At 40.6% G+C, this 25,862-nt stretch overlaps 1 protein-coding gene across 1 annotated transcript in view; it reads left to right on the top strand.

Moving 5' to 3' along the window:
* The window catches only part of BRF1 (BRF1 general transcription factor IIIB subunit), a 172,230-nt gene that overhangs the window by 28,281 nt on the left and 118,087 nt on the right, over nucleotides 1-25,862 (top strand). Inside the window, exon 3 of the mRNA XM_005520067.3 lies at nucleotides 14,925-15,098. Within this exon, the coding sequence (XP_005520124.1) occupies nucleotides 14,925-15,098 (174 nt within the window). The remainder of the gene's footprint in view (nucleotides 1-14,924; nucleotides 15,099-25,862) is intronic.

Raw genomic sequence — 25,862 nt, 5'->3', positions numbered from 1 at the left:
AGGAAGAAATTCTTCCCTTTAAGGGTGGTGAGACACTGGCTGATGCTGCTTGGAGAAGTTGTGGTTGCCCCATCCCTGGAAGTGTTCAAGGCCAGGTTGGAGGGTGCTTGGAGCAACCTGGTCTGGTGTCCCTGCCCATGGCAGGGGGGCTGGAGCTTGATGATTTTTAAGGTCCCTTCCAGCCCAAACCATTCTGTGATCTGATGATGTTCCTATAATCTTAGACAAAGCATAGAAGGTGTGTGTTACTGATGAGCTTCACTCAAGGCTTGTGGCTGCCGTTCTTGCCAAGGCTTGTGTCACCTCTCTTTCTTGCTCTGGCTGATGCCTGTAAAAAACTACTGTTTGTCTTTTTCCCTTGTGTCTCAGCACAAAGACTTAAGAGCACTGGGAGCTGGTGCAAGGGGTGGTGGTGGGATGGGTGGGGGGGGAATGCTGGATTTCCCCTTTCAACTGTCACTGGCAACTTCATCCTCTGCTATTTTACTGATTTATTATGAAAGAAAAAAGCAGATTTCTTGTAATCCAAGAAGGATAGGGAAAATACTCTTACAAAAAGTCAAAATGATGAAAAGTACAGACGCAGCTGGTCCAGTTGAATTAGTCTTCAGGCTGAGGTTTTTGTGTGTCCTCTCCTGCTTTTTACCCTACATTTGCTGTGAAGAGAGGAAACAGACTTTATATGAAAATGCAGTAAATCACTAATAGCTCTTAATTTATTATTCACTCCTCTCTAATTACCAGCCTCCATTTTAAATGTGAGATGAATCCTCACAATTTGCTAATCCAAATTCATATTAATTTTCAAAGGTGAGGATGAAGCTGTCCTCCTATTGCCAGCAAATCAGCATCTATAAATTAGGAGATTTTAGAGGGGTTGCCTTATTATCCTGAGCCCTCTGCAGCTTGCCAAATCCAAGCAGGTGTTATGTTTGCTTGTTCCCTCATTGTGAAGGCTCAGGGAGAATAGCTAGAAATAAAATTATTGAATGTCAGCAGAAATCTTGTAAGTGATTTCATAGCAGTGCTAATGTACGTGAATAGCTGTGCAAATACTGTTTCTTTTCACCTTAAAAAATATATTGCTGTATCTAAAGTTTCTTCTTTTTAGAAGGTAGGTGGGGAAGTAATCTGACATATTTAGCTACATGAAATCTTGTTTTTAAACTTAAATTCAAGGAAAATAATTTACAAGGTTGCTTAGTGATACTGTGGGAAAACGTGTATCTTGAGACTATTCAAAGGCATCTCAAAGTAGATTTAGAAACTATGGTTCCTAACAAGCACAAAAAAACCCACAAAAAACTGCTTCTGGTGCAAGCTGAATCAGTCCTTGAGCGTGTCAAGAAAGAATACCACTTTTCAAGTGATTTTTGGAACAAATCCAGGGTGCTTGTGAGGTGACGTTTGTTGTCTGAGTGGTCTGTGTTATTCCAGCTGGCCCTATACTAAAAGTTAACTCTTGCTTGCTGCCAGCTTCTTTCTTGAGAGCAAATGAGTATCTGTAGCTTTGGTCAAAATAAAGTTGTTAGACATCCTGTGGATCATAAACATACTTCTGTCTCTTTGTGTTCTCTGTCCATGGTGTGTCCACCATGCATTGATGGCAGATGGTCTCCTCAAGGGAAGTTTGCAGCCTATTATAGATCTGGGGGAACTAGGCATAGAAAAAATGTTCATTTTGCAGAATTACAGCGGTGCTCAGATGTTCTTTTTGCCATCAGCTACACAGTCTTCCTACTGCATGTGTGGGTAATTTGTTTCCCCCAGCATTGCTCTTTACTTTCTGATCTGACATGTATGATAAATTTCATTCTGAGATCATTGCAGTGTTTGATTCCACCTTTAAGAAGAAGAGGAAACTTGATGTTGATCAAGGTTTTTGACATAGAGGAAAAAAAAAGCTTTGAGATTGTTTTGGATTTCTGAGAAACACTGATTTGTCGTGCCAGCAAAGTCAAGTTGTGGGATTACGGTGACACTGAGTATTAAATACCAAATTCAATATCCTAGGAAAACAGAAGATAAAGGAGAGCATAAGGGAGTGTAAGCAGTTGCATGGAAATGAAAATTGAGTTCTTAAAAAGTAAATTTGGAATTTGGAATTGTCTCCTCTGGATTTTGCAGCAGAAGTCAAGGGCTGTCACCTGCCTCCATGGCTCAGCATAGAGAATTGTGTGTGGCTTTCCATCTCCTGAAGCACTCGCTCCCTGTTAAGCTAAGAAGGATTCTAGTGTCGGATATCCATTCCTGATTCAGTATGTAGAAAGCATAAAAGGGAAACGACATAATAACAACCACTTGCAACAAGATGTTAGAGTGCTGTGATTTCAAAACGGTAACAGTCACTGTTGCTAGAGGGTAAAACCACAGCTGATTTGAGGCCCTCAGAAATGTTTGGTTGTGCCAAGTTCAGCTTCCCATCCATAGGGGAACGGCTTTTAGTAGGAGTGGAGTGCTTAAGATAATAAAAGCTGGATTAAACAAAGCATCACCTATGCTTCTGGTTGTAGGACAGTGCAGTAGGATGGCATTTGACCACAGGGAAATGTGAACTTTGGTGTGTCCTGTTGCTGTGGTAGCTGCCAGGGACACGGATATGTGGATGTAAGGTTATCTTGCACAAAGCTAGGCAGAATTCCATCAGCCTCTCTGGTTTTCATAACACTTGAGTGAAATACAAAAGGTAGGAAGGGCCAGATTATAATTGTTTTGCAGAGGGGAAACATGGTCCTTGAGGCTGATGAATGTAGCAATAGAACTTCTGAGGCCTTCAGTGAGGAGCTGCTCAGGTCTGAGGCAGGCAGTTGATTGAAGTATCTGTTTATTTTTGTGGATCTTGAAATAGGTCAGTAAATAGAATTTACTCTGTGGACTGTATTGAAGCAATATGTTAGTTAGGTTCAAGATGATGCTGATGTTAGGTGATTCCTTAGGGCAGCTTCTTTGATTACAGCTCCACAAAGTCAAAGAAAAAGATCATTTTGGTGTTCACAGCACCTGCCTGATTGAAACTCTCAGGCAGGTTGTGTTTTATAGTCAGCTTATTTTAAAAAAAAAAATTCTAAACACTGTCACCAATCAGAAAAGTCTGTGAAATTTGGACCTGTCAGTTGTCAGACCCAAGCAATGTTAAATTCAGATAGATCATTCTCTGAGCTTGTCTCAGAACTATTTTGTGGGTTTGTTGCAATCAATACTCTTTCTTGTGTTGAGCATCCTGTAGGACCAGTGGCAGTATCAGGGGAGAAGAATCCACGTCTCATTTAATGAGATCTGTTAGGGTGCTGCATAGCAATCATCACATAAATCCACTGATTTCTGTTTAAGTCTTTAGTAGTCAGTATGTTCTCTGGTAGCTATTTTTCACTATGCCATATTACCTAGAGGAAAAGGAATTAATAATGCATCTAGTCTTGCATACGTATAGTCTTGCATATGTTTAATGGATGATCTCACATCCTATCTTGGAGTCAGGCTGCACAGAAAAAGCCCTGTTGTAATTGATCTTTGAGGTTCAGCACATAAAGAACAGAAAAATGTAATTGTGCTTACCTAAAATTTTCTTTAACTACTAAGGACTGGTACACAGGAGGTAAGTGGATCGTCGAGAAGACCAAAGGAAGTTGGTATCTGAAGATTTGGTTATGGAGAGAATTTCTCAGATGTTATTGCATGAACAATTGTTGAGATTTTTTTTTTTTTGCTTTTTTATGGGATGTGCTGTTAATACAATATTTAATAAATAATTAATGCAGTTTCATATTTAATAAATATTTAATTTAGGAAAACTAGAATGGAGTGGTGACTGGAAAAAAAAAATTTAAGAGGCAGAAACTTGAGTAGGTGGATCTTTGCTGTCCAGGTCAGGCTGTTCTGTGTGACTGACAGTGGGTCTGTGTTGTTCTGTGTCAAACTGAGCAGGCTGGAGGCTGTTGTACAAGTCAGCAGTGGTGGCTATTTGGGGAAATAGGGTGGAGGGATTTTTTTCCTTTGTTCTGTACACTCAGAATACAGAATGATTCTGTCATGCAAAGCAGCCTCTCTCTGAAGGTTATAGTTTTGCAAAAGCATAAGAACTTCCTTTAACCTAGTAAATCATCTTAGCCCATTTTTCTTTTATAGAATCATTCCATATCATGAATTTTTCTTGTGTTTTGCCCTTACTGGATTCATATGTTCCGAGCAGTGGGAGTTTCCACCAGTTCCCTTGGGAAACTATTATGAGGTCCAGTGAGTTTTGTTGTAAGGTCCTGTTAACATAGTGCTTACATTTCCCTTTAATTTCATGATACTAGCCCTTAGGCATGAACTCATGCTTATATCTATTTATGGCTTAAACTTCCCTCATCTCCCAGAAGTCTAGTGATCTCTTGCTTTTCTCTTAACAAATCATATCTGATAATTAGGTGAAGGCTCTAAGTTCAATTTCTTGGTCTATGAATATCCACCCCTTATTTCCCAGCCATGCTCTCAATCTTTTATTCTAGGGTGATCAGGGCTCCAGAGGAGAGGAACAAAGTCTAGAGAGAATTTCCTCATCCCGAACAGTTGTTGATGTAGGACATCCCATACATAAATAGTAGCCTCATATAAATGGAAGGCATCACAAACATATGGATAAATATTATTCAGATATGCCAAATACTTTCTAAGAGGGCCACACTGGCTCTCTAGAAATATGTAGATGGCATTATAGTTTTTATTCTTTACTGAAACAGTCTGTACGTCTGACTTGCATAAATGTTATTGTTTAAAGAAATACAAAGCTGTTCCTGAAATATGTGCATTCTCTCTTTGAACATAAATCTCTTTCCAACTCCAGGCTGAAGTAGATACCACTAGAGACTGACTTGATAAATGGCATCACTGATTCACTACATGGTTTAGCTGAGATTTGTGGCAACCTTCAGTTATGCTTAGTTTAAAAAGGAAGGAAATGCAAAGTTGAGGCTGAAGCTCTGTCCATAATGTCTTCTGTCATCTCTGGGCAGGACAGAGGTGCAATTACCAAGGGCAGCTGTAGCTTTGATCTAAATAGGCTGTTTATGGTGCTAAAGGAGAGCAGCCCCTGCAGAATCACACTGCTTGCATGAATGCTGTAGCTGATGGACTCAGCTGCCAGGGACAAGCTAAGGGCGGAATTTAATTCTTTAGCTGCAGCCTGGATAAAGATTGATGCTGTCTTACCTAACTGCCAGGTTTCTTATCCCTTCCATATAAAGGAATAAGTATTTGACCACTCGTCAGCTTCATATAAAAATACCTTAAATAAGTATTAACCTAGTACAGTCTTTTTTGCTTTTGTAACAGCTCTGTGCCTTTCCCTGCTTGATTTCAGTCCTCTCTGCTTCCATTTTTAGATCATGTTTTATCTCTTATCCCTTTGATATCTCTAATAACTCCCTCTTTTTCTTCACCTCCTCAACTACTTCTCTATCCATCCTTTTACCTTGATGCCTTCTCACTGTATTTTCAAGTTTTTTGATGATTTAAGAAGCTTGCCAATTAGTTGATATTTATGAATTTTTTTCTTTGGAAATGTCTGTGTCATCTTCTTTGACTACCAATTGGGTAGGGTCTGGATGTGAAGAGACTGCCCATTGTTAAGATTTGTATGTGGAATTATAGGGGTAGAGAAAGGAAAGAAAACCCCAAAGCCCAAAAAACAAACCCCCACAACAAGAGCCTGAAAGTAGCTTTGGGCTCACAGGCCTTTTTCAGTCCTGAGGAAGCAGCAGCAACCTTAAGTAGAGGCTGAGAGCAGAGTGGGTATTAGTGTCCGTCTCTATGGTCCTTCTTGCCTGCACAGTTGGATGATGGAGGGTGGGAATAACTTATCACTAACAGTTGTATTTTGACAGAACAACTGGTGTGCAGAGGAGCAGGGCTGAGCTCTAGGAGAGGAAAATTGTTCTGCACATGTCTGAGAACAAGTAAATTCTCAGACATGTTATAAAAGGTGAGTGTTAAAGGTGAACAAGGAAAGTAGGGAAGGTTTACAGGGATAAACAGGGGCCTCTTGGCAGGAAGAGGGAAAGGCTGGACTGGCTTTTACAGCAGGGAGTATGGATTAAACAGGAAGATTGTTTTGGGGGGCTTTTTTAAACAATCTTAGTATGTGTGACCTTATCTAATGGCTGCTGCAGTGCAGCTGGGAAGTGGTAATTGTTCAGCTGTGGTAACTCAATTACTTCTGCTCCTGTCCCTCGGTCTCAGTGGCAGTTCTGGCAGGGGTTACCATCAGCTCCTGCATCCTCCTCATCCATGAGCTGCACTGTGACTCCCGGGGCTCCTGTTGGCTTCCATGGTGTTTGCAAGGCTGAAAAATGGCTCCTGTCAGCTTTCACTCTTGTGTGCCTCGCGAAAGCCCCGATCTGCAGGGAAGGCAGGAGAGCTGGCTGTCAGCGAGCAGATAACACTGCGCTGATTTATATGCTGCTCGCATCTGCAAAGTTTTCCACTGCAGCAATGGATCCCTTTGTGTTTGGTCTTCATTTTTGTTTTGTTTTAAAGATACTGATAACTTTTACCGATAGGTAGTGGATTCTTTTTTCTATATTGTGCTGTATTAATGAATTTTTCTAGCTGTGTAGATTGATGATGGTTGCTTGTTAGTTAAATGCTTTCTACATTGTAAAATTATGAGATAGGTTCTATCATTCTCATAATGCTAGAATTCCAGGTTTTTAAAACTTTTAAAAAGTGATCGTTTCAAAACTACCAGATTATGCCATGAGCAAATATTTTTCTTTTTTTTTCCTTGCAGTGATGTAAGAATGATTTTGGGTGGTTGAAGGTAGTGCTTGGATCAGCAGTATTGCTGTGTGACAGTAGAAATGTTCCGTTTCTTGTTGTGACAAGAGTAACAACTGGTAATTGATAAGTGTAAGGGAAAAGGTTTGTATGTGTATAGACAGAGAAAAATCTCTAAGAATAACTGTCCTTTAAAATGTAATTTAAAAAAGAAATTGCTGTCCAAACAATACAGAGGAAGATTAAAGCAAGGCCTAACTGGTGGTGCTTTCAGAAGGAAATCTTGCATGATGAAAACCCACCACTATCTAAAAGCTTTTGGTATTTTAATTTTTTCTTTCCAATTCCCTTAATGTGAGACAGGTATGGGTTATGCTACATTAATCTTACGTGTGCTCAAAGTTCTTGCCAGTAGTGCAGCTTTCCAGCTGTTTCAACTTTGAAACAGCTGCAAATCTTCTGCAAGTAAAAAAATTCAGTTAGCTAAACTTTTGGATATAAAAAAACCCCGTATTTTCTTTCTTCCAAAATGAATCTGAAACTACCTGAATCATTCTAATAGACAAATAACTAATGAGCATGATAGCAATTGTTTAAACTGTGGTAAGCCAGACTTTAGTGTAAGCTTCCTTGTACAGCAGGAGCAGCGAGGGCTGGGAGCAGTAGCAGCAAAGCAGGAGGAAACGTAGGGATAGCGTGTACTTTTCTCTTTGACCCATTTAGGCTTCAGTCTCACATTTGCTTTAACTTGATCCACGTGTGTGTGGCTGCTGACAGCATTTCTCCTCGCCCCTGCCACATTCTGCCGCCGTTAGGGCATGGGTGGCTGCTTGTTGAGTTACGTGAGGGAACTGGTCCAAATGAAAATACAGCTTTTTTTGTTGTTTGGGTTGATTTTCAGCACAGCAAATTCCCTCATCTGTATCAGTGTGTGGCCATGTAAATGTCATGTTGGAGGTGGGAACGCTGTCTGCAGGAACAGCTTGGACTTTAGCTTCACTTGAAACAGTTGTGATCCAATTCCTTCAATGCTGGTGAATCAACAGATAAGGGTTTTGCTGGGGTGTTTTTGCTTTTGTTTTCTTTTAATGTCAGCATTGACATTGGTTTCCCAACCTGACACCATAAGTGAAGTTCAGTAAGGACTTCAGGAGCAAGTGGTTCTTTAACCGTGCTGAAAAGAATAATTAAGCAGGGTTAAGAAATGAGCAAGCTGCTGTCTTGAGGATGATGGGCAAGATTAGCAATAGGTTAAGTGCAGCCTCTGCGTCAACCGTATGGGTTGCTGAAGTGTGGGTAGCAGTTAGATGGTTAATGGGAATGAAATGGCAGTAGTAGAAATGCCACCTGTGATGGAAGCAGAATTCCAGAAACTGCATGCAGAAAATCAGAGGAACCAGATGCGATGCCAGATTTTTCAGAGTGGTTAAAACAAATTAATTGAAATGGTCAGTTGCTATGTATGCAAAGAAGCTCTCCATGTGGGAGTGGTATCATAGGATCAGGGAATGGAAAATGTGCTTCAGGAGGGGGGTGGGAGAAGTTATGTATGTGCTTTGCAGGCCTGTTTTGGCATTAATGGAATACAAGGGCCAATTTTGAGGGAATGAATACTTAAAGAGGTATGGGTAAATGCTGAGAGGAGCTGTTAACGGCAAATTTTCTAGGTGAAAAGAAAGCTAGCTTAGTATCAAATATTTAAAAAGTGGTTGCAGCAGTGACCACCATCTGAATTTTTAAGCCATTAATCTTAAAGATGCATGGTTGTTCTCTTTAGCTGAATGAGTGAATGAGCCTTTGAGGTGCTCTGGAAGGGCTTTACCAGAACAGGGGGGACCTGCACCTGGTAGACAGGGTGCTCTCATGGGAGGCAAAATGGATGGGTTGGATTGTTGTCAGCGGGCAGAGAAATTGAATACAGGTCTCTGCACTCAGATAGTCTGGGTCTGGCCCTACAGAGATAAAGAGGAAGCATCAATCCTTCAGTAAACAGGTCTGGATTAAGTCTTTTTTATTTCACAAGGTTATTTTTAACACAGGTCAGTTTACTGGTTTGGTTTTCTGTTCATTGCCACAAACAGTTTTGCTGGCACAGTTGGTGAAATACCGTAGTGAAAGGGCCAGGAACTGTTTTATTCTGCTGAGATAAGAGGAACAGAGTGTACCCTTGGACAGTCCCTGGAGCAGGTCTGCCAGGTGACACAAGCACTGGGGATGCATCAGTCGGAGCGGGGCCAAGTGTTCCCGGGCTCCAGGGTGCACAGCCTGGGGACTGACACATCCCATAGAGGAACTGGGAAGTTCTTGTGTGGAACAGCTTTGGGGATGTGGGGTGCACCCACAACCAGATGGCAAGATAGGGATTTGGAGCTAGGCTCGAGTCAGGCCGAGTGTGGGCATGAGGCCAGCATGGTCATCACTTTCCTCACGGGCAATTAGGTGTTACTGGGAATAACTCTTAGCTAACCTTGATAAAATTAAACTTGTTACTGTGCTGGGTCAGCACTGCTGCAATGTCCTGCTGTGCTGCTACTTTTACTGCTCATTGGCCTTTTTCCTTACAGGCTCACAGGGATAAATCTGTTCCTCACTCCCAGTATTGCGTCTGTGGCTGGAAGTGCTCGGTGTGAACGCTGCAGCCATCACCTCGCTTCCCTCCCTTTAAATGATTTCTTGTCTTTGATCACAGGCCTCCCCCCTTGATTAGGCTGCTGGGACCAGCCTTCATGAGTGTAGTAGCCTCACTGGACTGTCCCTGTTGTGCCTTTGTTTGTTTGTTTTACTGATTTGTAATACAAATAACATAGAAGCCTGGCATAGAGCAAAGAGCAGGAAATTCATTCAGGCTTTGAGCTGGGAATTGCTGAAATTGAAAGATGTGACAAAGCATGCAGGGATGCTCACACATAAAAACTGCTCTTTTTTCCCCTTTTTTTTTGGAGTTCTTTAGGGGAGCCTTTTCAAAGAAAGAGAAGGAATGAAAACCCAAATGCAGAACAAAATCTGCACATAAAATTCAGTCGGTAAAGGAGTTCAAATTCTGTAAATGAACACTGAAGCAAAAACCATCCAAAATGTTTCTTTTAATAGAATCTAGTGTTTGTTACCATAATAATCCTTTTTGCAAAAGAAGGATTAGTGCTGTTAACATGACGCTGTTCCCTGCTTCAGGTGGCACTAGTTTCCAGGGCCCCTTGAGCAAATTGCAGAAAGGGGGGAAATTCATATGCCTGGATTTTGATGATGCACTTTAGTATCGTAATAACAATTCATTTAGGTTCTGGCTTTGTACTGCCTGTTATTTCCCGAGGAACTTATGCTTTGTCCTGACAAGTACTATGAAATAGCAGTGTCACAGCCTCTGTCAGACTGAAGGAAAGGCTGCACATGAGCGGGCAGAAGCCAGATAAGGGTAATGTAGAGCTGTAGCTGCTTGACATTATTGACTTTTAAGGGGTCCAAAAAAAGGTATGATTCCTCTCGCATAGGGGAAGAGAACAAGATGTTTCTGTAGTAATGAGATCATAAAAGAAAGAAAATTGCTTGCAAAGAATATGTCTGATTTTCCCTCTTTTTCTACTTTGCTTCTATTATAACTTAAGCTGCAGTTTTGCTTTCAACTGCCTCTTGTGTAAGCATTTAATAGAACCAAGATATTCTGCAAATCTATTTTTTTTGACAGTGATTTCTAGCCTACACATTTTATTTTGTAATAACCACTGTTTCCTCTGTCAAAAGAATGGAAATTATCTGAAATAAAAGGATAGTAGTGTTCAGGGGTCTTATATGAACTTGTCCCTTCAGGTCTGTTGTGCCTGTTCAAAGCATTGAGGTTGGCATTGGATGAGAAGATGATGGTGTTTCTTTCAGCATGCTCAGAGTAGATGGGTAGAAACACTTTTTTTTTTAGTTGGCTTGGAACTAAAAGCTGAAAAGGGCCTTTTGTTTTTTGCTGCAGATTCAGGAGCGTGATAAACTTTACTACTTGGTAGCCTGGGAACTTGATTTTGTGTGTTGATTACAGAAGTGCAAACTTCTCTCTTTCTCTCACTTCTCCCCCTGCCTCCCCCTCCACCCCGATGGTATGATGAGCCTTTGGAAATAAATGGGAATTGCGTGGTGTGTGCTCTGTGGATTGCAGAATTTCTGTAGTTTCTAGACTTTTATTCTTTTGCTCTTTAAAATAAAATTTATTACTTTTTACTGGTGAGGAAAGGGGGAGGATTTTTGAAACCTTGCTCTTGGGCTTGTCCTGCCTTTTTAAAAAGACACTGTTCCCTGCCCTTCTCCCAAAGGTACTTAGATGCCAATTTTCTTGCCATCACTAAATTGCAAAGGCAGCATGAAGTGTAAGCTTTGACCTCAAAGGTGCTATTTCTTGGGGTTTAAAAAAAGAATCCCAGCATTTGTCAAAAACCTGTAAGGCCCAAAAGGGACAATGCTTATTGCAAGTTACTAATAAAAGATGTACCTACTTAAAGACTTGTTTTACCTCTGTATATTTTGTATTATAACTTGTGCTTCTACATAGCAATTTGAAAAAAAAAATGCAATACTTAATTCTGGCTCTTCCATGTGAATGTACTGAGATAGTAGCTGCAGCTTTTTGGAGCCAGGGTCACATTGAAACTTTTTAAAAAGCTGTTCTGCAGGATAAAATGGATTTGAAAGTCAGGAAGGTGTTGTAAGTGTTCTATAACCCAGAGCATGACAGGTGTATCAGTTCTTTTCCATCCAGTAGAGAATTCATTGGGGTTTGTAACACTGTGATGGAATGGGGTGAACACTGAGTGGAGCAGATTGCTAATAAACCGAGTTGTATTGTTGGATATTCCCACTGTTTTGGCTGAGATCCTCAATCCCCAGGCTTGTTGCGTCCTTGCAGCTGGCGGGAGCAGCTCGCTGGGACCGTATGGCGAGAGCAGTGCGAGGGCTGGCTGGAGCCACACTGGGAGTCACAGCAAAGATGGACACAGGAGGGAATCAGCAAATGCAAGGTTATAAATGCCACCCAGCTAGCGAGGAGCAGTGGGAGTGGGAGGATGTTCAAGGGCTGATGGCCATAATGCAGTGCTGTAGGTCTGCTGGAGGGAATTGCTCATCTTCCCAGCCCTGGAGCTTGCAGCTGCTCAGCAGCTCCTCCCTGCACTGACCCTGCTGCTGGGGGAGCAGTATCCCAGGGCTCAGAAAGGTTTGTGGCTGCCACTGCTCAGTTTTGAGGACTTCTCATGTTGAGGACTGGCAGTATGAATGAATGAATATTTGGACTCTTTTCTTGTTTGTCAGCAGTAACTGGAGCATTGGATAGAGGGTTTATTTTGAACAGTTGTTATCTTAAGTCAAATTTCTCTATGTATGAACATCTGCTCTTCAGATACCAACACATTAAATCACTGTATTTATAGTTAAATAAAATGTTGTGGAGACAAATTTTTCACTCTGGAAATACCAGATTGGCCAGCTATGAAGAAAAGGTTGGAAGTCACAAAATGATATACATTTGGTTGTCATCTGACTAGGGTGAGGGCACTCTACAGTGGCTTGGTTGTGTACTGCAGTACTGAGGTGACAGCATCTAGCTGATACCTGCCTTTTCTTGGACTCTCTGAAGTGCATTCTTGAATCTGGGAAGGAACCAGAAGGAGTAAAGGATATCTTCAAGTCTCCTGTGGAGAAATCTAGAAGCCTGATTACTAATGCAAACTTATCCAGCTATTTTTTTTTTAGTGTTACATAAGATACCAGAAAAATAGAATTTTGTTGTCATGTTAAATTCAAGGGGCGGAGGTGGTGATGGGGAAACAACAATGCTTTTGATCTTTCTTTAGTAAATAGGAGACTGGTTACAGAATGTAAATGTTTATCTTAGATGATGCTGTAAGCAGTACATTTCTTTCTCTCTTCTCACAAATAAGGACAAAACTAAATTAGTCATCAAGATACACATAATTTCTAGGATGATTCTTGTCCTGAATTAAGTTGTTCATTTTGGGGATAAGCAATAGTGTAACAGTTGTCTTGTTTTTCCACAAACTGTATGACTGATATAATACCACAGAGCAGCTTGAGGGAGTCCTAACACACAAAATTAAAGCCTTCTCTGGTCTGCAGAAGGCTGAGTAAAACATTCAGAGAAATAGCATTTCCTAAATAGACAAGTACCTTTCTTTTACATCTCTTTGGTATTTTTTCAGTAGACAATTCTCCCTAAAGTAATTCTTCTTTAAAATATTGATGGTGGATGAAGAGCTCAGCTGAAAATGCATATATTGCTCAAACAAACATACTGTTTTCTTAGGATGGATTATGATGAATTAATTATATTTCAACATTTGAAATCAAGAAAAGGTTAAATTCGCAGAATATTAATGGTAGCTTGGGGATGGGAGCAGCTCAGTGGTGAAAATAGCTTATGAAAGAAATTAATTTCAAGTATCTTCCTCTATGTTATTCTTTATTCCTCTTTTGGTATGTTCTTTGTTTTTGAAGGGAAGCTGCTTTGCTGCCACTGCAAAATAAGTTTTTAGTGCACTCAAGTGCATTTTTTTCTCCCCTAATGAGTATAAACTGATTCTTTCTTAGGGCCACAAGAAGTAGCATACAGACTATAGATTGTGAAATTCTGGAAAGACCAGGTGCTAGTTAGTACCGTAATTTTAGGAAGTTGTGGTATTTGTGTTTGAGGCTGGTGAGTGCCAGTCCAGGGCCTGCTGATGGCAGTGGAAAAACTGTTCACCTAATAGAGTTTAGGATTACCCTTGAGTAGCTTATCGTGCTCACACCTCCCATGGAGGGTGATGGATGCTCTGCTTTTACTTCTTTGTCCAAACATGTTACACCTGGTTGACCAATGTGCCTTAAAGGATATCTTTCTTGGTGGTGAGTGCAATAATTCCCACGTGTGCAGGAAGGAGAAGCTGCTGCTTTGTGGCAGCTCCTGTTTGGCCAGAATCCTGCTGACCCCAGCTGCCTGGCTGGAGTCACTTATTGTTAAAACCAGCATCTTTGGCAAAAGGTTGTTCACAGGTGAAACATTTTTACCATGTTATTAGTGATGATGGTGTAGGGATTTGTGTAAAATTCAGATGTGTGGTCTCTGCAAGAGCTAATGGTGTTCTGGGAAGCATCATGTAGTTGCCATTGCTTCCTGTGAGCAGTGGTGGGCAGGGCAGGCACCTTTGTGCCCCTTCCACAAGCTGCTCCTGACATCTCTGAAGGGAACAGATGAGAGTTTCCTGTAAATACGTGTGCTGGAAACATCTGCCCGGCACATTGAATTAAAGGATTTTTCTTGATGTGCTGCCTGACCCTGCCTGCTGAGGAACTTGAGTACTCTGCTTTCCTCGTGACTTCCCCATCTTTTTCTTAAGCTGTCTTTTCGGCACATTCTTCTGAAGCAGGAGCTGTGGGGACGGATTGGACCTTGCTTCCCGCATCTGTCCCAGCAGCTGCATCACTTCCTGCCATGAATCATCTGAAACACACTTTTTTCTTTTTATTGTTTTATTTAAGGGTGAAGGCACATTTGTTTCCTGAAGCCACAAGCTAACCTAAGTAATCAGGCAGACAAGCCTCAAATGAAGGCCAGGATGCAAACGTGTTAGGAGGAAGGAAATGTCTCCCATCATTGGGATCATGGGCAAGCCAGGAGCAGAGCTCTTTCCTTGTGGACTTCATTTGTGGTCAGAGGAACAGCAAACTCCATCACTTCTTGGAGAGCTGCTGCAAAATGTCTTCTCTGTTTGCACATCAGTGTCAAACACATCATGACCTCTGGTTTTTGGCTACACCTAATCAAGTGCTAATTAGCAAATGATGTTAAGGGAGAGGGGCATAATCTTTTGTCTGAGAAGTCTTGGCTATGGCTTGGGTCCTCTGTGGGACTGTCATTTTTTTTTGTGTTTGTGGCTTAGTTTTCCAGAGCTCATTGATTGCATGTGTTTCAATTTTAGCAGTCCAAAATAAGGCGCTTTTTTTTTGTCCTAAGAAGCTGAGGCTAAATAGTTCCTGAAACTTGAGAGATCATTGTATTTCAAAAACAGATGAAATCCAAAGTCTGCCTCCTCAATTTTGTCTTAAAAAACTCCCCCAACACTAAAAGACTCCAACCTAAAAGCACATTAACTGCATAGTTGTTAAGCTTTTCTTTTCTTTCTTAATTTTTCTAGGGAAGCGTCAGATTCACCACTTGGGAAACCAGCTTCAACTCAATCAACATTGTCTGGATACTGCCTTTAATTTTTTCAAGATGGCAGTGAGCAAACATCTAACTCGGGGCAGAAAGACAACCCACGTCATTGCTGCCTGTCTCTACCTGGTGTGTAGGACAGAAGGAACTCCTCGTATCCTTTCACAGTTATAAAATGTAAATAAATAGAAGACTCAATTTTAGCGAGTCAACTATCCCAATTAGACCTTGTTTCAAAATGTGAAAAGGTAGGTGTTTAAGAGCTAACTTGGTCATTGCTGGTTTTATACATTGAAGTGAACTGGGAGTGTTTCCTGTGGTTCAAGTAAATTTTTTCCCTTTCTAAATGTACAATACTTAGTGTTTAATGCTATAAATGTCACTCTGCCTCTATCACTAACTCTGAATTTCTTCTTTCCCAACATTTGCTTCAAGTATAAAATTGTACTTCTCCTGTGCTTTGCTAGGGTTTATTATTTGTGGAGTATTTTTTTGTTTATTTTGTTTTTCTCTTTTAAAGTAAATGACAGTTAACCCCAAAGCTCCTGCAGTGTCGGCATCAAAGAACAGATTAGAATTTCAGTGGGTTTTCCATCAACATATTTGGATATCCTTCTTCTGATACTTTCAGGAAGGACAGTATTACTCTTTTTTTTAGTTTTTGAAGAAAAAAAAAAAAAGATGCTTGATAAATTCTGAAATTTGCTCAAAAATCATACAGGAAATCAGTGGCTGGAGCTGCACACAGGACAGATTTCCAAGTGAGTACTCCCTGCTTTACCGTCCCTATTTTTGTCTCCAATCCACATAAGCTTTAAATACTGATGACCATCCAAATTAATTTGTTTTATATATTTTTATTTATTTTATGATGTGTTTTAGTTGCTGGAATTCAGAGTTTAGTATCAAACAATTGCTTCTGTTTCTCTGGCTCTGAGCAACCTGGTCTAGTGAAAGGTGGATTAGAACTGGATGTATTTTAAGACCCCTTCCAACCCCCAAACCATTCTATCATTTTATTATTCTACAATTCTGTGTTTAGATCGTTTCTACTTTAAAATAGTATATCCCTATCTTCAGTATTCTGATTTGATGCTTTTTCTAGATAGCTGCTCATTCTATATTTTTGCAGTTGAACAGTTTAGCTTTCCATTTAAGACTGAGATGACTTGTTTTGTAATTTCAGAAACTATATTCAGTATTCTAAATGTAGTACTTTCTGATCTTGTAGTAGTGTTGTGGTCATTGTATTTGCATGTTTAAAAAAATGTGGTTTTGCAGGAATAATGGTATTTGAAGGTAGGCTTGCCTGGTCATTTCTACAGTGAAGTCTCCATATGAACTTTGAACAGCAGCAGTCTATCATTGACATAAAGGCAGTGTTGATTTTAAGGTGTTATTGATATTTTGATAACATATCTTCCAGGTAACTATCTGAAAGAAGGTAGGATTAGATTAGCTATTAAAAAATTCTTTACAGTGAGGGAACTGAGGGTTTGGCACAGGTTACCCAGAGCAGCTGTGGCTGCCCCATTCCTGGGGGTGTTCAAGGACACGTTGGATTGGGCTCTAAACAACCTAGTCTGGTGGAGGGTGTCACTGCCCATGGCAGGGGTGTTGAAAGTAAATTATCTCTAAAATCCCTCTTATGATTCCGTGTTATATTTATGCTCGTGTCATATTTAAAGTAATTTATTTATGGTTGTTATTTGATACTTCTGAATGATAACCCAGCTGTAATATGCAAATCCATTTTTCCCCACTGATAGTGATAAAAAGCATTTGAAGAAATGTGGGCTGTAAGAGGCAGATAGGTGCCCTGCAATGTACAGCCATCTGTGCAGCAAGTGTAGCTAACATGTAGCAAACAAATAAAGCAAAAATAATTTACTTGTTTTTTAACCTTTTTTTCAGTATTACAGCATGTATCTCATTTATGTGCAAGGTGTACTGGTCTGGTTGACACTTACTAAATCCCTGAATGAATTTACCAGCTTTTTTTGTTAGATGGAGATAATGTCCTGTGTGATACTTCACATAAAATACTAGGATTAAATGAATAAAACTGCAAAGATGTGTTTTGTCTTTCTATATCAATAATACTCCCTCATTTGCATAGTTACTGTGCTACCTGGGAATGAAAAGGTTGTTGTGCATGCCCATACAGCTCAATATTTTTAGTGTTTATTTTTTTAAAAATCCATTAGATAAACTTAATTTTGTAGTTGATATTAAGAATTTAACCTTTGTCACTTTGGGAGAGGGAATTCATTCAGTTTCAGCCTGTGTTCCACTGTGGTTTTGTTTGTTTTGTTTTGTTTTCTTTTCTATTACTATTTAAAATCCAGTGTAGTTTAAAAAACAAACCCCAAATAAATTATGGACTCTCAACACTGAAATACAAAATCCTTATATGGTATCTTTTCCTTTCATGAGAAACTTGAAAACCCAAGGGCTATGGGTGCAAATTGCTGACCTTTGAAATTTGAATTCGTTCAAGACTCCGTACATTAATTATGATGATCATTATCAGCATGTTATACTTGTTCCCAGCTTAAATCTGGCAATACAGACCTGGGCCATGGGAGGCAGGGGTGTTCCCAGGGCCTTTGGAGCAAGGGGGCCAAGAGCAGGTGTAGAGAGGATGGCCATGTGACAGAGTGCTTTAACAAGAATTAAAATCCATATTCAGGGTAATAAACTTGCCATTGGTTTTGGTCTTCTGGAGAAGGTGCCTAGGAGGGCTTGGGAAGGGAAGCAGTACAGTGAATAATTCTTTACAAAGGACATGCAGTATTTTTAACACTTCAACATTTAAATGCACTGCTCAGCTGAGATCCTGAGTTTAAAGTGTTCACTGTCACTGTGTTCACTTTATAATTCTAACAAAGAAATGTGGAAGAAATTCAGGAAAGGAAATGAAAGGCTGGAGTTTATTGAAAGTATTTTAAAGGAAAGAGGTGATGTGGAAGAAGTAGCGAAGGGCAACAGCATCCTCAGAACTGAGAGACAGCTTGTTAATTTTGGGTGGCCCAGATGAGTTTTCCGAGTGACTTGGGAGTTGTGGAGGTAAGAGATGTCACCTGGTACCAGAATACTGTTAGCAGTAGAAGACATCACGTTTCTTAAAAAGCTGTGTGGTAGAAGGAGCAAAAATGCCTGGGGAGGTACAGGGAAATGTAGTAAGGGACTGAAGTGACAAGAAATGTTGTGTTCTTGTGGCAAAACCACAGGAGTGGGAAGCATTTGGAGAGGGAAAAGAGAATTTAATTGTGTCTGCAAGTTCAGTTTGAGGGAGTGGAATGTATTTATCTGACATGGTTATCTGCTTATTCTTCTTTTTTTCATAATGTACATGTCGCCAGCCAGCCTCTGTGAAAATGTGAAGCATACTGTAGCCAAGTTTACTAGTGCAGTCTGAATAATGCCTGAATAAACCTCAGCCTGAAATAGGAAAACATTATGTTCTCCTTGGTTCTTACGCGTTATTTAATTAATGCAAAAATGCAAAATATTCTGCTAACTGAATTTTTTTGATCTGAAAAAATAAGTTCCAGAACTTAAGGAGAAAATACAGATTTATTTATCTGAAGAGCAGCTTTTATTTGTTATCCTTTAGAAAGTTTTGTATATATTATTTGAGATGTGAATTGATTTTACATCATTTTATGGTTTTTATGAGGTTATGTGACAAACCCCCACAATGCAGCCACTTTGGCATAGCTTTTCATTTGCCTTCCTTTATTGCTTGTCAGTGTTAATATTTTCCAGGGAAAACAGCTTGCTAACTGTTAGCTGGATCTGGGAGGTGTTTCATCCTTCTGATGAGTTGCCTATAAAAACTTCAATTTATTTTTCTCTTTACAGAACATGTCAATGTGTCTGTGTATTATCAGTGTCAGAAGTAAAGATATAATGCAAAATTTACAGCTGAATGAGACAGTGGCTTTTAAACCCTCAGGTGATGGAACCTGTTGTCCCCCTCCCAGGGACTGTGCGATGCTGAGCGTTTCCAGTGACGTCTGACTTTGTCTGGCACTGTCAGCGCTCCGGGCAGTTCAGACTCTGCCTTTTAATTTGTTTCTTGGAATAGTAACAGCCCTCAGTTGTTTCTCTTTAATGTTTTGAACAGCTTTTCCACCCCTACACATGTTAGAATGGAAACAAAGGTTGTTTTAGCTGTTCCTGAGAGAGGGAACTTGGGAAGAGTCAGGCAGGGTGTTTGAGTGACGGATGGGCTCAGCTGTAACCTGTGCCTGCCCCAGGGTCACTCGGGAACAATGACAGCCTGGCCAGGATTTTCCAGGTGGGATATCAGCTTGTTTTAATCGAGGAACATTTCATTCTCTTTGTAATCCTGTTACTGTACACAACGGTTAGAACTGTACAACTGTCCATTCTTTTGTGTAATATTTTCCAGTGCTATCACCTGGGGTCTTTTATAGCAACATTTTACATGGTAAATGTCTTTTATCCCTCACACATGCACCTTTTGTATACTATTTATTTATTCTTTTCCTTTGAAGCTCTCTGAAAAATACACCATTATTTGTAAACCAAATCCTGTCTTGTCAGAGCATAGTAAATAAAACGTTTTCCACATGAGAAGAGTCCCTGCAAAGTTCCCTCACCAGCTATCTTGTGTAAATATCCCTCTGTTTGCCTCTGAAGGTAAATTCAGGGCAGGTTTTTCTCCCTTCAGTAAAGCTGATCAGTTTTGATGATGGGGGGCTCTGAGCTGGGAAGCCTCTGAGACTGGGGCTGAGTTATTCAGGGGGTCTTTGGTGGCTTTTTTTTGTCAGAGGACAGAGGTGGGATCCTCCTGGGGTCAGACCAAGGCAACCAAGTGAGGTCTCTCTCCCGAGCTGTTTGCAAAAGAACATTTCTGATAAATGTATAAGAAAAATAACCTCTTCAATTTGGGCGTTGGGAGCAGAAGGCTGTCAGGAGAATGTGTGGTGCCTTGAAGTCTTTCAGATGTAAACTTGAGCTGGGTGGGAAAGCATAAGGAGTTTTTCCTCCCAGGCTTCCTCTGCCCTGTGAACCTCCCTTTTGTTTGAGGGAGGATCACAAAGTCATTGCCGGATCCCAGCAGGCAAGAAGGGTTTGGGAAAAAGCTGGGCAGCTGAATGGGGCAGCACTTTGTTATTTCCTATGTCTGCAGTACTTGTACTTTATTGCCAAGCTATTTGAAAGTCTCTTGGTTTAATGTGTTTATTTTCATGTCACAGAGAGGGAAGTTGCGAGTATTTATCTTCATTTCCAGGTGCAGAACTAAGGCTAAGTGACACATTCAGAGTTACCCAGAAAATCTGTGATGGAATAAGGAACTGGTCTCTTCAATCCTTGGTTAGGCAGCAGCTACTGGGCTTTTCTGCCATGTTGGTGTTTGCACGAGGAGTTCAGCTAATTTCCTCCCAAGCATTAGCAGCTCTGTCAGCTCCATGCTGTCTTGGGAAGCCTTGTACAGCCTCGCCATGAGAGTCTTTGGTGGATACATTCGTTGTTTCTCTACTAACACTTCAAGGTCTGTCTTTGCAATGAAAAGGGCAAGACTTCCTTTTTTATTAGAAATGAAAAATTAGATCTCCAGCAATCTTTTGACCTCTACTAAAACTTCCTGGAGCCAGCAGGCCCTAGTGTTCCTGATTAAAAAGTTAACTTTTAAAATTAGGCTTTAATCAAGAAAATTTTAAAGCTGTGGTTAGGGAGGTTAATAAAACCAGTTTCTATTTCTCTCTGGTTAAGGACTTTCTTTTTAGTAACCGACCTTTTACTTTTTTTTAATTAACTGCTGTTGCATTGAAAATGTGTGTTGTTCAAGTGTGGAGTGTGACAAGGACATAAGAGAATAAAACTGGATTTTAAATTGCACAGTTAAAATACATATAATATTTACTGAGGCAAATTACTTCATTTCACTGTGTGGTAAAAGATGCCAAGATCTTACTTCATAGTAAGTTGAATTGGAACTGATCTACTGTGATTATCCACCTTGACCAATTCAGAGCTGACCAAAAGTTATACCATGATGTTAAGGGTATTTTCCAAATGCTTCTTAAGCACAGACAGGCCAAGGGCTTCGACCACCTCTCTAGGAAGATTGTTCCAGTGTTTGACCACATTGTTGGTAAAGAAATGTTTCCTAATGAAGCATTTGCTTGGACTTGAAGGCTTGCAAAAGCCTTGTTCACTTAATTTCAAAATGAAGTTCTAAAATTATTGTGTTTTTAAGTGGATGGACTTTAGCTGGAAGAGTTTCATCTATTAAGAAAAAATTGCTGCCTTAAATAGGGTGTAACTGTTGTTGCCCCATGTCATTTGCATAGATTTCCAAAGAGTTAGGTGTTTGGTAATGCTTGGCTTTTGTGATCATTCCTATTTAGTACCACACAAGAAAATGCTGGAGATGTAGGGAAGAGGGCAGCCAGGGACAGCAACAGAAGTTTAATTTCTGCACCTTAATTTCTCCCCATCACCCTCTCCTCCAGCCAGGGCTGGACCTGTTGAAATTCAACAGCAGGGCTCATGACCTGAAGCCTGCATATCCAGTCTGCTTTTCCATGGAATGAAGAAGACTCATATCTTTCACTTGCAGTGCTGCTTCACACATTTTTTCCCTATAAAGAGGTACGTATAAAGCAAGTGTGGTGCTGAGAGAATGACATGTTTTGTGTTTCCAGTTGGTGAGAAACTAAAATTTTCCTTTCCATGTGCTCATTGAGATTGTGTATTTCACTGTGTGGCTCTGTCCTCTTCCCTGCTGCATCCCCTTACTGCCAGGGCTGCTCATGGGGGGGGGCAGCAGTGGGACAGAGAGGCAGAAGGAGCCTCTCAGGTATCTCACCTGGCCTCCAGCTGTGTTGCAGGAGAGCCCGTGTTTCCTTAGGTCCTCTGGATGTCTTTGTACCATCTGAAGTGGTGCTGGGTACTTGAATTGCTCCACCTGTGTCTGGTGGTTTGCAGTGTTTTTTAAAGAGAATTCCTTCTTGAGAAAACAACCTGAAGCCTTTCAAACTGGTTGTGTGGCCCTTTACCCTGGGGGACAGGGCTGGGCACATCGTTAGTGGCCCTCAGGTTCTCCTCTTGTCCCTTGGAGGGGGAAGCCATAATCCTTACTTGTGCCTGACTCAGATGTGGCAGGAAAACAGTGAGTGTGATTGCTGACTGGAATTATCCTGCAGGGTGCCCTGTTCTGGAAGTCATCGAAGCTTTCTGCTGGGAGACTGCCATTTTAATGTGGAGATTCTGTACTTGGGTGATTTCCTTTGTTCCTTTAAGATTCTGAAAATATAAAAGGGGAAGGGAACTTTACATTGTGGTGTGTGTCAACTCAACATCTGACTGTTTAAATCCTTGTGCTCAGTGCCCATTACGGATGCTGCAGGGAGGGAGGGGAAAAGCTGCTGTAAGTGCAGTAGTGATAATTGACCCACTTAAGAGAGCTGCTCTAATTTTGCATGTTACAGCATCCTGGAAATTCAGATAAGAATGTTGATCTCTCCAGCTAATAGGATTTCTAAATATATCATCCAGAAGAAGCAGGAGGACTGCAATTTTGCATGCATATGTGTGTGCTCAGGCTAATGTTTTGTTTAAGAACTGCACACTCTGAAAATTTGCTTTTCTGTTCACTTGTTACTAACTCTGGATAAAATAGAGCTTGACCTTTGGTCCTGCCAAGGGGAGACCTGATCATGCCCCATTAAATTCACTGATGAAATTCTCACCAGCTTTTGTGTGGAGGGGTGACCATCTTTTTTCCTTTCAGGATGTTGGTACACAGCAGGTGGCTCAAATTGTCAGCTTTTCCATAATGCAGCATTAAACAAACCATCTGCAGAGGTGGAGAGGGGGACAGGGTCACAAGATGGCTTATCAAGATTATGTATTTTGGCTGGTGTTGATAGTTTTGTTTTCCTCATTTAAGGGAAATTTTGAATAGTAAAGGTCAAAATATTACTCTTTTGAAATTGTCTGCAGAAATACTTTTATTGCTTTACAGAGCAGAGTGTTTCAAGTCTCTCTCTGGGCAGTTTTTTCTCAAAGCACAGCACTGGGGTGGCCTCAGCTCCAAACCTGGGTGCAGTTTTGGTCACCACAATATAAAAAATACATTAAGTTGTTGAGTGTCCAAAGGAGGGCCACGAGGATGGTGAAGGGCTGTGAGGGGAAGCCATAAAAAGGGCAGCTGAGATCTTGTGGGTTGTTCGGTCTGGAAAAGAGGAGACTGAGGGGAGACCTCATTGCAGCCTATAACTTCCTTGTGGGGGAAGAGAAGGGGCAGACACTGATGTCTTTTCTGTGGTGACCAGTGCCAGGAGCCAAGGGAATGGCCTGAAGCTGTGCCAGGGGAGGTTTGGGTTGGGTATCAGGAAAAGGTTCTTCACCCAGAGAGTGACTCGGCACTGGAACAGCTCCCCAGAGGAGTGATCACAGCACAAAGCCTGACAGAGCTCATGAAATATTTGGACAATGCTCTTGGACATATGGTGTGATTCTTGAGGGGTCCTGTGCAGGATCAGGAGCTGGACTTTGATGATTCTTGTGGGTCCTTTTGAACTCAGGGTGTTCTACGACTGCTGAAAACCTTGGGGTTTACAGTCAGTAGAGCTGCTGCACCTACACTGTTTTAATTGTGGAGGTCCTTTGCCCTTGTCCATCATACCTTCCTGTGCTGGGACAATCAAGAATCACTGTTGCCTTTTGAAATGAAGGGACAGGCTTCTGGAGTAGGTTCACTGAAGCCTTTGTCACTGTGGGCTTGAATTACATGATGTGTGGGTAGGAGATGTGTTTGGCAACCCTGTGCCCCATCACCATGTCAGGCCTTGTGTAACCCAGAAATACTTACAGCAGAAGCATCTGAGCCAGATTTTTAATGTGTGCAATCCTGGTCTGTTACTGCATGCATAAAAACAATAATTAATGTAAAGGAATTGCATGATCTGTCCTCTTAGTAATTATTCTCCAGTTTGGGGTGTCTGAACTGACGAGATATTCTCATGGTAAAGGTGAAACAAGGAAAGAATCAGAAGCTGGGAGCAGGAGAGATAGAAAGGCATCAGTAATTCCATGGTAGAAATACAAGGGACAGCCCTCACTGGCAGCACTGAGAGGGAGTGAAGCTGAAAGGTGGTGGCAGAGGCATGGGAGATAACCACGGGAACAACATCAGGGTGGGTTCTGGGTGATGGATGAGGGGAGGGAAGTGTGATGGCAGGAGGCCTCCTTCCAGGGAAATAAATACAAAGGAGGGATGATAAGGAACGGATCACACCTCTGATGTCTTTGACCTTCAGCAATCCTTGCATGCTTGTGAAAATAAATATTTAACAATCTTCTTAAAGCTTGTTTAAAAGAGGAAATAATTAGATTGGCTTTCTGCTTAATACGGTTTATCTCTGCATCTGAATTTTGGGGCTTATGTCAGCAAAACCAGAATTATAAGTGGGTGGTGTTTTGACCTGATGGGAGCTAATATGTTGCTAACACCAGCTAAATAAAAACAGTGGGGTACAGCTGGTCATTGTGCAGCCTGTTCTTGCTTTTGTCAGAGGATGTGCTGGATATGGTGTGGCATGAGGAGGAGAGCTTCCCCTTCCTTCCCTTCATGGCCACGCCCCTCTTAATGAAAAAAAAAATTAAAAAAAGAAAAAAGAAAAAGTGTTACCTGATGCTTTGTTTAAACAAATCCTCATAGCAAACATGATCAATTATGATTGATATTTTTGATTCGGTCACTGAAAAATGTTTCTGGTTGTAGCCATCACTAATATTTTATGCATTTTAAGAGTTTAAAAGTCAATTAGAAAATTAAATGCTCTTTTTCATTAAAATAGAAGATTGTGTATTTGAATTTTAATGCACTAAGAATGCTGCCTCAGAACACAAATTCATTTTATTAGATTAATTAAGATCAGTAATGCAAAATAGAGTGAACAAAAGCCAGTGCATTGAGATATAAGCCCTTCTGTGCTTGCTATCTGCAAATATTTTAGCTTGAGGTTTTCTCAAACTCTGTCCACTTTCATCCTATTGTTTAGTCTTACGCAGATTTTTCAGTCTTGCAGTTTTTGATGTCTTAAGAATAAAGTGAAGATATATCAGAGAAACAATATTACCTGTCAAATTTGTTTTGTAAAAATAGGATTCATTCTCACACCTGACCTGGCCTTATATCTTGAAAGTGATCTTGATAATGATTGCTTACATCCTAGTAAAGTATAAGCCTTTTAAAAATGGGTAAAGGTCCTTCTCAAGAGCTATCTTCTTTCCTTCAGATGTTTGTCACTAGGATTTTGTGTGCATGATGTAGTTTTCATACGCAAATTCTCATACTGGAATTGCTTCTCAATGAAACATTTTTAGCATTTTGTAATTCATGCCAAGTACAATGGTGAGCTGAGCCTTTTCTAACTTTTCCCTGTGTTTATGGCAAGTCCATGTCCTTCCTTGAAGGCAAAAGAAAATGTCTTTTCAGTTCAACTGCCAGACTGGCTCAGTATTGTTGTAAGTATGAATGATGTAATACTCAATCACATGATGGTATGTCTGCTATTTTCCCCTCTTTGAGAGAGAATAATCTTTCCATCTTATGCAGTTTCGAGAGTCTGGGAAAATAACAGCCTTAAATGAGGCCCAAAAGAACCAAAATCTTGATTTCTTCCAGAGCTTTTCTTTTGAAGCCAGATGTTCCCCATGTCTTCTTTATTTTGACTTGCTAATTGGAAATAAGATGTTAAAGATAACGTGTGCTTTGAAGCTTGTGTATTGTGTATTTTATTTAGATTTAATGCTTTAAACATTTGACAATAAAACATAAATTGTGGAGCTCTCATCTTTAGATCAGCTGTAAGTGAATCATTTAAGTTTTCAACATCCTTCCAGTTTGGGAGAAATGCAGTAGTCTCAGTGA

This window comes from Pseudopodoces humilis, chromosome 7 (assembly GCF_049639895.1).
Source record: "Pseudopodoces humilis isolate 2021_Gansu_Grassland_sample_001 chromosome 7, ASM4963989v1, whole genome shotgun sequence".
Classification (NCBI taxonomy): domain Eukaryota; kingdom Metazoa; phylum Chordata; class Aves; order Passeriformes; family Paridae; genus Pseudopodoces; species Pseudopodoces humilis.
The sequence above is the reverse complement of the archived record's forward strand: the minus strand, read 5'-3'. Positions and strand labels throughout refer to the sequence as shown.